This window comes from Ascoidea rubescens (genome assembly GCF_001661345.1).
Source record: "Ascoidea rubescens DSM 1968 unplaced genomic scaffold ASCRUscaffold_2, whole genome shotgun sequence".
Taxonomy (NCBI): Eukaryota; Fungi; Ascomycota; class Saccharomycetes; order Ascoideales; family Ascoideaceae; genus Ascoidea; species Ascoidea rubescens.
The window spans coordinates 175218-186527 of NW_017962914.1; the positions used below are offsets into that span (position 1 = coordinate 175218).

At 31.6% G+C, this 11310-nt stretch overlaps 3 protein-coding genes across 3 annotated transcripts; 2 read left to right on the top strand and 1 right to left on the bottom strand.

The window, feature by feature from the left end:
* Positions 1 to 3039: 3039 nt before the first annotated feature.
* On the top strand, positions 3040 to 3810 carry ASCRUDRAFT_31930 (tetratricopeptide repeat protein; the record flags this gene model as incomplete). Its single annotated transcript, XM_020190314.1, has 1 exon — positions 3040 to 3810. One exon carries the CDS (start codon positions 3040 to 3042, stop codon positions 3808 to 3810), a length of 771 nt encoding a protein of 256 aa, XP_020049065.1.
* Positions 3811 to 5314: 1504 nt separating this feature from the next.
* Positions 5315 to 7651, top strand: PCF11 (Pcf11p; the record flags this gene model as incomplete). Its single annotated transcript, XM_020191548.1, has 1 exon — positions 5315 to 7651. The coding sequence occupies one exon, from the start codon at positions 5315 to 5317 to the stop codon at positions 7649 to 7651; it is 2337 nt and encodes a 778-aa protein (XP_020049066.1).
* A 210-nt stretch (positions 7652 to 7861) lies between these two features.
* On the bottom strand, positions 7862 to 11310 carry VID27 (Vid27p). Its single transcript, XM_020192603.1, has one exon. The coding sequence runs from the start codon at positions 11261 to 11263 to the stop codon at positions 8225 to 8227; it is 3039 nt and encodes a 1012-aa protein (XP_020049067.1). The 5' UTR covers positions 11264 to 11310; the 3' UTR covers positions 7862 to 8224.

Consider the following 11310-nt stretch of genomic DNA (forward strand, 5'->3'; position numbering starts at 1 on the left):
AAATAATTATTGAATCAAGGAAATAGGTGGAAAAGCAAATATTCTCTTAGATAATAGCAATAACAACTGGAAAGAATTAGAGATACAGATACAAAAGAAACAGGTTTCAACAGTTTTCAACAGCAGTGAGAAAATCGCCAATATGAATAAGAGCAGAGATTAAGGAGTATGGATGGAATAACAAAGCACCAAATATTTTCGTTCTGTGTGCTTTGTAGAAAAGAGCAAAAATGTAGTGACTTAAATACAAAAATATGCTGTTAACCTTTTGCCAAAATTCGGCGGGAGCGTAAAACACTGCGCAGATCCCAGCACGGGTGCGGATAACAGCGCGGACACATCAAAGCCCGATCAGCCCCGCTTCCGACCCCTTTTAACAGGAACACTACCCGGCACAGCATACACCTGACACTCACGTGGCGGCGCTGCGTTTATTCCAAGCGGTGCTTCCGCATCCGGCAACACGGGCTGCCGTTTTGGGGCAAAGAACCAGAGTACACACGGGACCAAAAGCGCGGGCCCAAAGCTAACCAAAGAGGCCGCAAATGCTCTGCAAACGGACAGTGGCACGACGAAGGGGAGAGCCAGCGGTGTGGACACCTGCAGCCGTGCAGATGCAGCATTGTGATCTGTTTGGATGCGTGCTTCTCGCAGTGGAAAGGTATCTACGGTATATAAGATATAGCGAGTATCTCCAGCCAATCTCATCGCCATTATTGGGCTGCTGTTGCTTTTGATCTCTCGTTTTGGGTTTTTTTTGCTTTCTTCTTCTCTTGCTTTTTGTTCTTTTCTCTGTCTCTCTTTTTCTCCTGTTTTTTCTGCTTCTTCTGCTTCTTCTGCTACTTTTGGGCAGCCATGGCCAACAACACACACATCGCTCCTTATCCTAGCGAGGAATTTCCTTATTCTTCAGCTGTCACCAACAATTATAATAATTATAATAATTATAACAATTATAATAACTTAAATAACCTGGATTCCGAATATCGAGTATTGCCATTAAATATAGTTCATCATCAATATGACACTGATATTCCCCCAAGATCTCCCCAAAGATCAAAAATTTCACCCACCCATCCTGATTTCAAACTAAGCCAAATTTCAAATCCAAATCTAATTTCAAAATCAAACTTAAGTAACACATTAACTAATAATAATAATAATAATTATAATAATAATAATAATAATAATAATAATAATAATAATAATAATAATAATAATAATAATAATAATCGTAACAATAATAATAGAAAGAATTCAAATCAGTCAAATTCTTTATCGGATTCTTCTATCTCGTCGAATTCGTCAAATACTTTTAGCAACAATTTGAACGATTTAAACAGTTCTTTTAAAAATTTCAATCTAAACGACAACTTAAACAATAACAGTAATAGTAATAATAATTCTAATTTCAATTCTAATTTCAATTCTAATAATAATATCAACTATAATAATAACAATAACTATAATAACAGTAATCAGTATAACAATAACGCTCAAGAGATTCCTATCAGAGCGCAAAACGTACAATATAATGCGCAGTATAATACGCAGTATCACTCCCAGCTAAATGTGCAAGATAAACCACAACTTAATGTGCAGAATACCTCCATCAACAGACCCAAACCTCCTCCCTTAAACATAACTCCAACTCCAACCCAAATACCAACCCAAATACCAACTCATATCGCAAATCAAATACCTGCCCAATATACAAGCAACAGAATCTCTCCTCCATCCAAAGACAATAAATCAAACCAGCTCTCCCACAATTCTCCCTCTCTTACCATCTCCAACTACTCTGCAAATAACACCTCTTTCAATCAAAATCAACTGCCACAAAAATCCTCTCCTCCAAAAAATGTTTACAATTACAACATAAATAACAACAATAGCAATAACAATAGCAATAAAAATCAATACAATAACCCCAATTATGTTCCCATTGCTAACCTGTTAAACAACAACAATACTCCCAACTCTCTCAACACCTCTCACACTCAAAATAACATCCCCATCAATATCCCCATCAATATGCACAACAACAATCCTTCATTAAACAATACAAAAATCAACTCCAATAACTTTAATAACCTTACCAGCTTTAACAACTTTAACCACCTCAACAACTTGAACACCAACAAAAGAAATTTGTTTTCTCCTACAAGATCCCAGTTTGACTTGAAAAACCAGAATAACTTGAACTACTCTAACAGTTATAGCAACTTAAATAATCCAAACAACTCCAACTCTTTTCATCAACCAAAGATCCCTTCTTCAATTGGTCCCAAAAGAGTTGCATCTCAACCAAACCTACATTCAAATCAAAATCAAAATCAAAGTCAAAATATCAACGCAAATATAAATCCAAACTCTTCCACAGACCAAAATTTTATTCCAAAACCTTTAATTAGAAATCAAACTCTACCTGTTAATAATCAAACTAATAACAAAATTAATAATAATGATAATCATCAACCAAAACCATTGAAACCAATTTTAAGAAACTTTACAGCTCCAATTAATAACAATAAGACTAACAATAATACTAATACTAATACTTCTAATTATTATATTAATCCTAACTATATCAATAATGCTAAGTTAATCACTCATTGCGATGATTCATTACCTCCTCAAAAAATCAACACTCCTAATGGCAAAAGACCTTTAAATATTGTCCAGTTTACTATACTAAAAAAAAAAGCAACCCAGGATCTCAAATTTACTCCCTCAATTCAATTAAAATGGGTAAAAGCATTAATTGAAGCCATAACGATTCTACCTATTTTGAGCTATTACACATGCGACGGAGAACTAATTAATAAAAGACTAACAACAGAAAGAGAATTGCGTAAAAATAAAGATGAATATTTGAAAAAAAGCTTGAAAATATTGAAAAAATTGGTCAATAAAGACGACCCTGAATCAAATTACTATCTAGCTACACTTTATACAGATGGTATAATCTTAGAGAAAAATTATAACAAAGCTTATGACTATTACTGCAAAGCTGCAAAATATGCTCATCCCGACTCAATGTACAGAGTAGCTGTTTGTTATGAGTTAGGCGTTGGAACTAGAAAGGATGATATAAGAGCATTCAGCTGGTTTGAAAGAGCCAGCAAAATAGGTGTTATTACTGCAATGTATAAATTGGGAATGTGCTATCTTATGGGAGAATTGAGCCAACAAAAATCAGCAGCAAAGGCCATTGAGTATTTCGAGAAGGCTGCTAAATCTGCCGATTTTAATAATCCTCATTCATTATACGAGTTGGGTAAATTATATGAAGGAGTTTATCCAATTTCATCTCCAGTCAACAATTTATCAAAATCAGATGGAAATTTCATGAGAGAACTAAGGAAAATAATAGTCGAAATTAATGAAAAGAAAGCGTTTGAATACTACCTTAGAGCTGCAAAACTCGAACATGCACCAAGCCAAAGCAAACTAGGATGGTGCTATGAGTATGGAAAGCTATGTTGTGTAATTGATCCCAAGAGGTCAGTTGGATGGTACAGTCGAGCAGCAGCTCAAGGGTACGCATTAGCAGAAATGGCACTATGTGGATGGTATATCACAGGAGCCTCGGGAGTGTTGGAGAAGAACGACAAGGAAGCATATCTTTGGGCCAGAAGAGCAGCTGAAAAGGGATTAGCCAAAGCTGAATATGCCTTGGGCCATTTTAGCGAAAATGGTCTAGGAACTGCAAAAAGCATTGAGGAGGCCAAAAGATGGTATATGAGAGCAGCATCCCAAAGGCACCCCAAGGCCATTCAGAGATTGCAGAACATGAGAGGCAATTGAGTGTGAATCACGCATGTACTATATATCTCCAAACAGCGCTATGTATGTTATATACACCAAAAGACGCCAATTGTTTGTGTTAGTGATCACCAAAAAGTTGTATAAAAAAGCATTATAAAAAAGACGAATTAGGAAATCTCATTATGTAATCCTAATCCACTGGTGTGGTAACAGAACCACCACTTTGGTTCTGTGCCACACACATGGAAACCATGCTTTATTGCATATATACGCGCTTTACCGCATAAACCTAGCATTATCACGTGAATATACTTTGCACACGTGACTTTAAAACGACATTTTTCTGTTTTGTTTTTTGCCTTTGATTTTTTGTCTTTTTTTTATTTGTTTTTTGTTCTTTGCTTCTTTTTGAATCAGCAAATAATTTGATATTTTTTTCTCTTTTCCTGATTATATTTTATTCATTGTACATTCTGTTTGATTTTCTTTATCCACTGTTTTACTTTTCCTTTTCTGCTCAATATAAAGAATTCTGTGGTTTGTTTCTTTGTTTTCCCATTCTCACCCTTGGAACTGCAAAAAACACTCAAGGGAACCTAAGTATCATTCGAAACAACAGAACTGGCTTTCTACTCGAGATATCTCTCTAGAAATCCTGTCTATTCCTTATATTTTATTGATTTGGCATTTATTCTTATCAAATAGATCTTTTGTCTACTTTTCTCGATTGCACTGCAATTGTTTCCTCTTCACCTACTTCCTTTGCCTCTTCCTTGTTTTTGTTTCTTAATTTTAGATTGTTTATACCATTTTACTATTATTATTTTTTATAATTTAATATATAATTTATTTATAATTATTTCTCATTATAAATAAATCTATCTAGTTGAAAGCAAACAAAAAAATAAAAACTCCAAAAAAAATTAACTCAACTATAAATATCTGAATTACTTTCCTCTAATCTTACTTAAAAAGGTTCAATTTTTTTACTTAATACTTTACTTTTTATTTTATTTGTCATAAATTAACTGTTCAGTTTCTTTCCAACAAAGTCATCAAAAAAAAAAAATCTTAAAGCTTTGAACAAAAAAAAAAGAGCTTAGTTGACAATTTTTATAACACAGACAACAGATATCAAATTGGATAGCAAATTCATTTATCTGATTTGAATAGAAACTGCTTATTTTTGATATTTGTCAATTAATAATTTCCTGTGAGTAATATTAATTTCATTTTGCTTTATTTTATCTTATCTTATTTTATTCTGCACTTTTTAGTTTCTAATTTCACTTCATTTCATTTTACTTTACTTTACTCTACTCTACTCTACTCTACTTTAATTTATTTTATTAAATTATATTAAATTATCCAAATAACCCCAAAAGAAAAACATTTAATACATTAAGACATATTTTTCACTTTATCAATACTATAGCAAGTTTATAACAAATCTATACCATAGTTATAACACACTTAACATATTTATATCATATTTCTTAAACAAACAAACAAAAAAAAAATAAGATTTATATTCACTCAAAGCATGGCTCCTTCATCTGAACTAGAAGCTATTGGTAATGATTACTTCAATTCTTTAAATGAGTTAACCTTCAATTCTCGTCCAATCATTGTGAACTTGACTGTAATTGCTCAAGAAAATATTGTCGCTGCTCCTTATATCACAAAAGCTATTCAAAATCGTATTCAATCATGTTTACCAACTCAAAAATTGTTCACTTTATACCTATTAGACTCTATTTGTAAAAATATTGGTAGTCCCTATACTGTATTATTTGGTTCAAATCTTTACAACATCTTCACTCAAACTTATTCTTTGGTATCCGACCTACATCGAAAAAAATTAATCGACTTGTTTAAAACTTGGTTAACAACTAAAACTGCTACTGGTTTAACTTTATTTCCAATTGCTCAACTTCAAAAAATTGAAGGCTTTCTAGTTCAAGCTGCTCCATCAAGACAACAACAACAACAAATCCAACAAATCCAACAGATTCAACAAAAACAACAACCAACTTTAAACCAACAATTTCAACAATTCATTAGCCCTAACCCAATTCAACAACCTCAACCACAACAAAATAATTACAATTACCAATCTCAAAATTTTTCTATTCCAAATCAAAATCAAAATAATTATCAAAATTTGCTCAACAATAACAATAATCAAATGATGATCAACCAAAAACCAACTGAATTTCAACCGTTTTTACTTCAAAAATCTTTAATCAATACCTCATCAATCGAACTTCCTTTACCAACAAGCCAATCTTTAATCAGTGATATTGACAATTTAAATGCATTAATTAACAAAAAATTAACCCTCAATCAATCTGATACAAAATCAAAAGAGAGATTAACAATTTTATCAACTTTGAAAAATTTCCTCAGCACCCAAGTTATGAATGCTAATGATTTACTCAAAATTAAAAATCAATTACAATCGATGATTAAAAAAGAACAAGAATCAATGTCTCAAGTTCAAATCCAAAATTTCAATCAAAACTTGTATCATAATCAAAACCAATTTCAAAACCAAGCTCAAAGTCAATTTCAAAATTTATTGCCCAATCAAAATCAAAATTTAAACCAAATTCCTATTCAAAACCAAAACCAAAACCAAAATCAAAATAATTTCAACAACGTTAACACAAATATCAAGCCTATTTTTGGTTCTTTGCAAAACATTATTCAAGCTACTGATCCTAACAATATCGCTAATAGAACAGGAATTAATAACAGAAACGGAGGAGGTTTACAAAACTTTTTAAATCAAAGAAACAATAATTCAAATAATTTAGTTAATAGAAATTCTCAATTTAATAGTTTTTCTAATGTAGCAAACAATACTAATACTAATAATCCACCGCCAAACTTAAGTAATTTATTCCAATCATTAAAACAATTTGGATTACTTAATGAAAAGCAAAATAATAACAAAAATTTCCCACCTCAAAAGGACTTTCAAAATTCTAATGTAATTCCTGATAATGAAAATTCTAGCTTGGCTGCTTTCTTTGAAGTTAATATATATGATGACAACTTTCTTGATATCACTCAAGCAACTTTGAATGATAACAAATTTACAACAAAATTTCAAAACTTCCTTAATGCTGATAAGTTAAACAATTGTGCCAAATGTGGTAAAAGGTTTAGTAAAGATAATTTACATTTAAAGGGTGCTCATTTAGATTGGCATTTCAGAGTTCATGAAAAATTAAAAGAATCAAGTTTAGTTCAATCCAGAAATTGGTATATGAATGATATTGAGTGGATTGGATTTGATGATCGTGAAACTTTAGATGAATTAGATGATCCTGAAGCTAAAACCAAAAACCAAAACAACCAAAACAATTCAGCCTCCTCAGGAAATAATAATGGAAACTCGAATTCAAACAATGCTGCCAACAGAGAAGAACACTATGTGATTGTCCCCACAGAATCCACTGATATGAACACAAAATGTGCCATTTGTAAAGAAGATATTCATGCAATTTGGAGCGATGCTTTAGGCGAATGGATTTGGGAAAATTCGATAAAAGAAGGACCAAAAATATTCCACTGGCCCTGTTATCAAGAGAATATAGATAACATCAGAAACTCAACTGCTAAGCCAGAAAGTCCTCAGAAATCTAAGAAGAGAAATTTTGATGAAGCCCTTTCTGATTCTGGCAATCACTTTGCTGCTTTATCATCGTTGTTAAACAAAACAAAACAGAAAACTACTCAGCCTAGTTCTCAATCATATAATTCTTTGAATCTCAATGTAGGAATTTTGAAATCTCTTGCCAATATTCAAAATAATGGCTCTTCTCTAATGGAAAATAGGAACAAAGTTCCCAAAAGAGAGACTATAATTTAGGTGAGATTCCTAACTGTAAATTACTTTTTTTCATTCAACTTCAATCACTCTGGTTTTTTTGTTCGATATTTTTTTTTCTGATTTTTTTCTGATTTGCATAATCTCATAATTTACACTCTAAGTTAATTTTTGGCTTACACAAAAATAAACGTCTATTTTTATTAAAACTTTACATGCTTTGTAGGAATTAAACAATTGACAATGCAGTCAATTAACATTTATTAAAACCAAGTTTGACTATAAAAAGAAGCACACTTATTCCAACAGCAGAAAGTGGACAGTAACAAAAAAGGCAAAAAAAAATAAAAAAGACATAGGAATTTGGACTGCAACAAATCTGCTTTTTTGTTATAAATAAATAATGGTGTTAAAAACAGCCCGTAAGGAAAAGGGAGGGAATGATAGGGGATATATAATAAATGATCAATAAAATTGAAACAATAAAAGTTAAGACTAAATTAAAAAAGTGGCAATATTCAAAACATAATCGAAAAAAAAAGGTTCTCTCCATAAAAAAAAATTAAACTTTGGGCTTTCATGTTTTCATATACTGTTGCCAAAGTTTGAAATTACTTAATAAGTTTTGACAATTGAATCTTTATCTATTGGACCTGCCAACGTCTCCCTTGTTGGTTTTTTAAAACTTTTCTTGCTTACCATTGTAACATCATCAGTCATAGCAAGAATAACATTCTTATCTGTACCGAATCTAAAGTTCTCAGCCATGACATTTAAATCGTACTTTTTGATAAGATAGGGGTCTTTGTCGCCTCTAAGAATCTTTTTCAAGGACCATTGAACAACATAAGGTCCAGTTGATGAAATAATAGTAGTTTCTTTGACATCAATACCAGTATTAAAATGAGCCTTAGTGAAGTCGAGAGCACTCCCAGTTTGTTGTTGCATATATGCGATATGTTGAGGAGAAATTTGTAATCTTCTTGGAATTGGTTTGGAATCTTTAGAGAAAGATCTCATAAAACCAGTAGAGTTTTTGTATTTTCCTGATTTTATTTTAGCATCAACTAGTAATAAATAAGTTTTGCAGGTGGCCAATACCCATCTACCATCGGAAGAAGTTTCAATACCTTTGATTTCTTCACCTAAGCCAGGTAACTGAGTTTTAGCATTGATGCCTAGTCTATCGTATAATCTGATTTCACCAGTCTTTGAAGCAACAGCTATATTACCAAGTGAAGTTGCTGTCATTGCAGAGAAATTAGTTTTGGTTTTATATTGTTTGTATTCCGAATCGATCAATTTATTTTTGGAAGAAATTCTAGGATCAAGCTTGAAAAGACCATTTGAAGAAATACCGAGGAAGGTTTGTTCATTAGTCATTTGACTGAATTTTGAAGTTGGATTGAATTCAACTACAGGAATATCTTCACCCACTTTATACTCTTCTATAACTTTACCCTTTTCAAGATCTAACTTATACAATTCTTTCTTATTTTTCGAACTTTGCATAATCAAGGAACGATCTTCAGTATGTAACATAATTTTATCTGGATTAAAACTCTTGCCTTGTAAATCTTTAATATTTTCAATAGCATTTTGAAAATTTAAACTGTCATCATCAGTTTTAAAGACACCGATTTTATCACCTCTAACAACATAGGATCTATCATTTTTATAAGAAACCGTCAAGGCAGAATTTTTATCGTTATTATTTCTGAATTTTTGATTATTATATTTTTGATTATCCTCATTAAAGAGGTCATCATCAGAAAAATCTTCTTTTTTTTTCTTTGAAATACAAATTTTTGAGTTTTTATTGGTATCAAAATCAGATTCGAGATCAGTTTCGGTTTGTGAATGCGTTTGATCATCATCATAATAATTGACATCGATGTCATCTTTATCGTATTGCTCGATTTCTTCAATATCTGATTTATTATCCAAGTCTAAATTATTGAAAGCATCAAGAATATAACTTTCATCGTTTTTTTTAAAATTTCCCCACTTGATTTTATTTAATGATTCCCATAAAGCGCTCATAAAAGCAGATTGAAAATTGGATAATTCTTCAAATGTGTTAAATTTCAATAACCAAGATAAGGCTCTCTCTTGAATAAAATAATTGAAAATGAATGATAAATGGTCAAAATTAAAAGTTGGAGCCATGTTTTGATCAATTAATGGACCCAAGATGAAATCATTGCTAATTTTTTTATCATTTGATGTGGTTTTATTTTTAGCATTTTGAAGATCGTTTTTTTTTTCTTCTTCAGAATAATTTTGAATAATTAACCAGTATTGCCAATTTCCCGAATTTAATATTGAAGTTTTAACAACTTGTTTTTGCAAAATAAAGGATTCTGAGTCTGGATTGTATAAATGTAATTCAGCATAATCCGTTGAGATTACGTCACCTTGAGGAACTTGAGGAAGAAAAAGATCTGGATCAGTGTCATTATCTGAATCGGATTCAACAAATAGTTTATCATTTTTATCAATTTTATCAATTTTCACAGCAGGAGATTTAATAGAAGACTTTTGAGTAGACTCAATAGATTTTTTGATTGGAGATCTGATTGGAGATTCAATTAGACGATTGGTTGAGGAATTTGGTGCTTTGGCAGTAGTTTTGACAGGTGTTTTGACAGGTGTTTTAATAGGGGTTTTAATAGGGGTTTTGATAGGGGTTTTGGTAGAAGTCTTGATAGGTGTTTTAATTGTTGATTCAGGTAAATTGTTTTTATTTGATGATAAAGATCTTGAATTTGATTCTTGGTTTAATTTTTGCTCTTTTTTTTGATTTGGAGTTAAATTAGTATTTAACTGTGATTGTATCTTTGATTTTGGTTTTGAGGGTGATTTCAATGACTGTTTTGTACTTGATCTTAATCTTGATCTATATGTATTAACAGGGGAGGTATCATGATAATCACTGTCAAAATCATCGTCAGATGAATCCTCCAATGGATTATTATTATCCTCTTCATCTGCATATGCATATTCATCATCATTGTTATGTTTATTGAGAGATATTATAGATGATGATGATGATGATGATATATATAAGACATCATTATCATTGATACTATTGTTAAGTTCATTGACATCAATGACAAATTCTTCTAAATCTTCATCCGAACAACTAACAGATGATTTTGAGTATTTCTTCTCGTATTCGCATTTATAGATTGTTTTAACGAATTTGTTGATTAAATTTTTGTTTACCGAATTATCAACTATGAATTGAAATCTATCACCATCGTCACCAAATAAATCAAACCATGATACAATTTGATTTCCATCAGTATGATTGATAAAAGTATGAAATTTTAAAGATTGGTCAATAACAAAGATTTTTTCATCTGAGGTAGAGGAATTGCTGTTGTTCAAAATAGAATTGTTGTAATTACCATCATCAACCTCCTCGTTCTCATTCAAATCCTCTTCACCCTCTTGGTAAGCTCTTTGGATAACTAATTGGTAGTTGAAAGGAATGGAGGATTGTCGAATGGTAGCAACGCAGTCGTTGTAGAGACACTCACTTTCGCTCTTTGGCGAGGCAGGAGATCTCGACAAGATTAATTGGCCCGATGGAATCGCAACCAACTCGTCCTTCAAGGATGGTCTGAGTATCTTCTTCAAAAAATTCATGTCTGCAACGAGGTATCTTCAGCTAACTGCTCAGTGTTTGGTGAAAC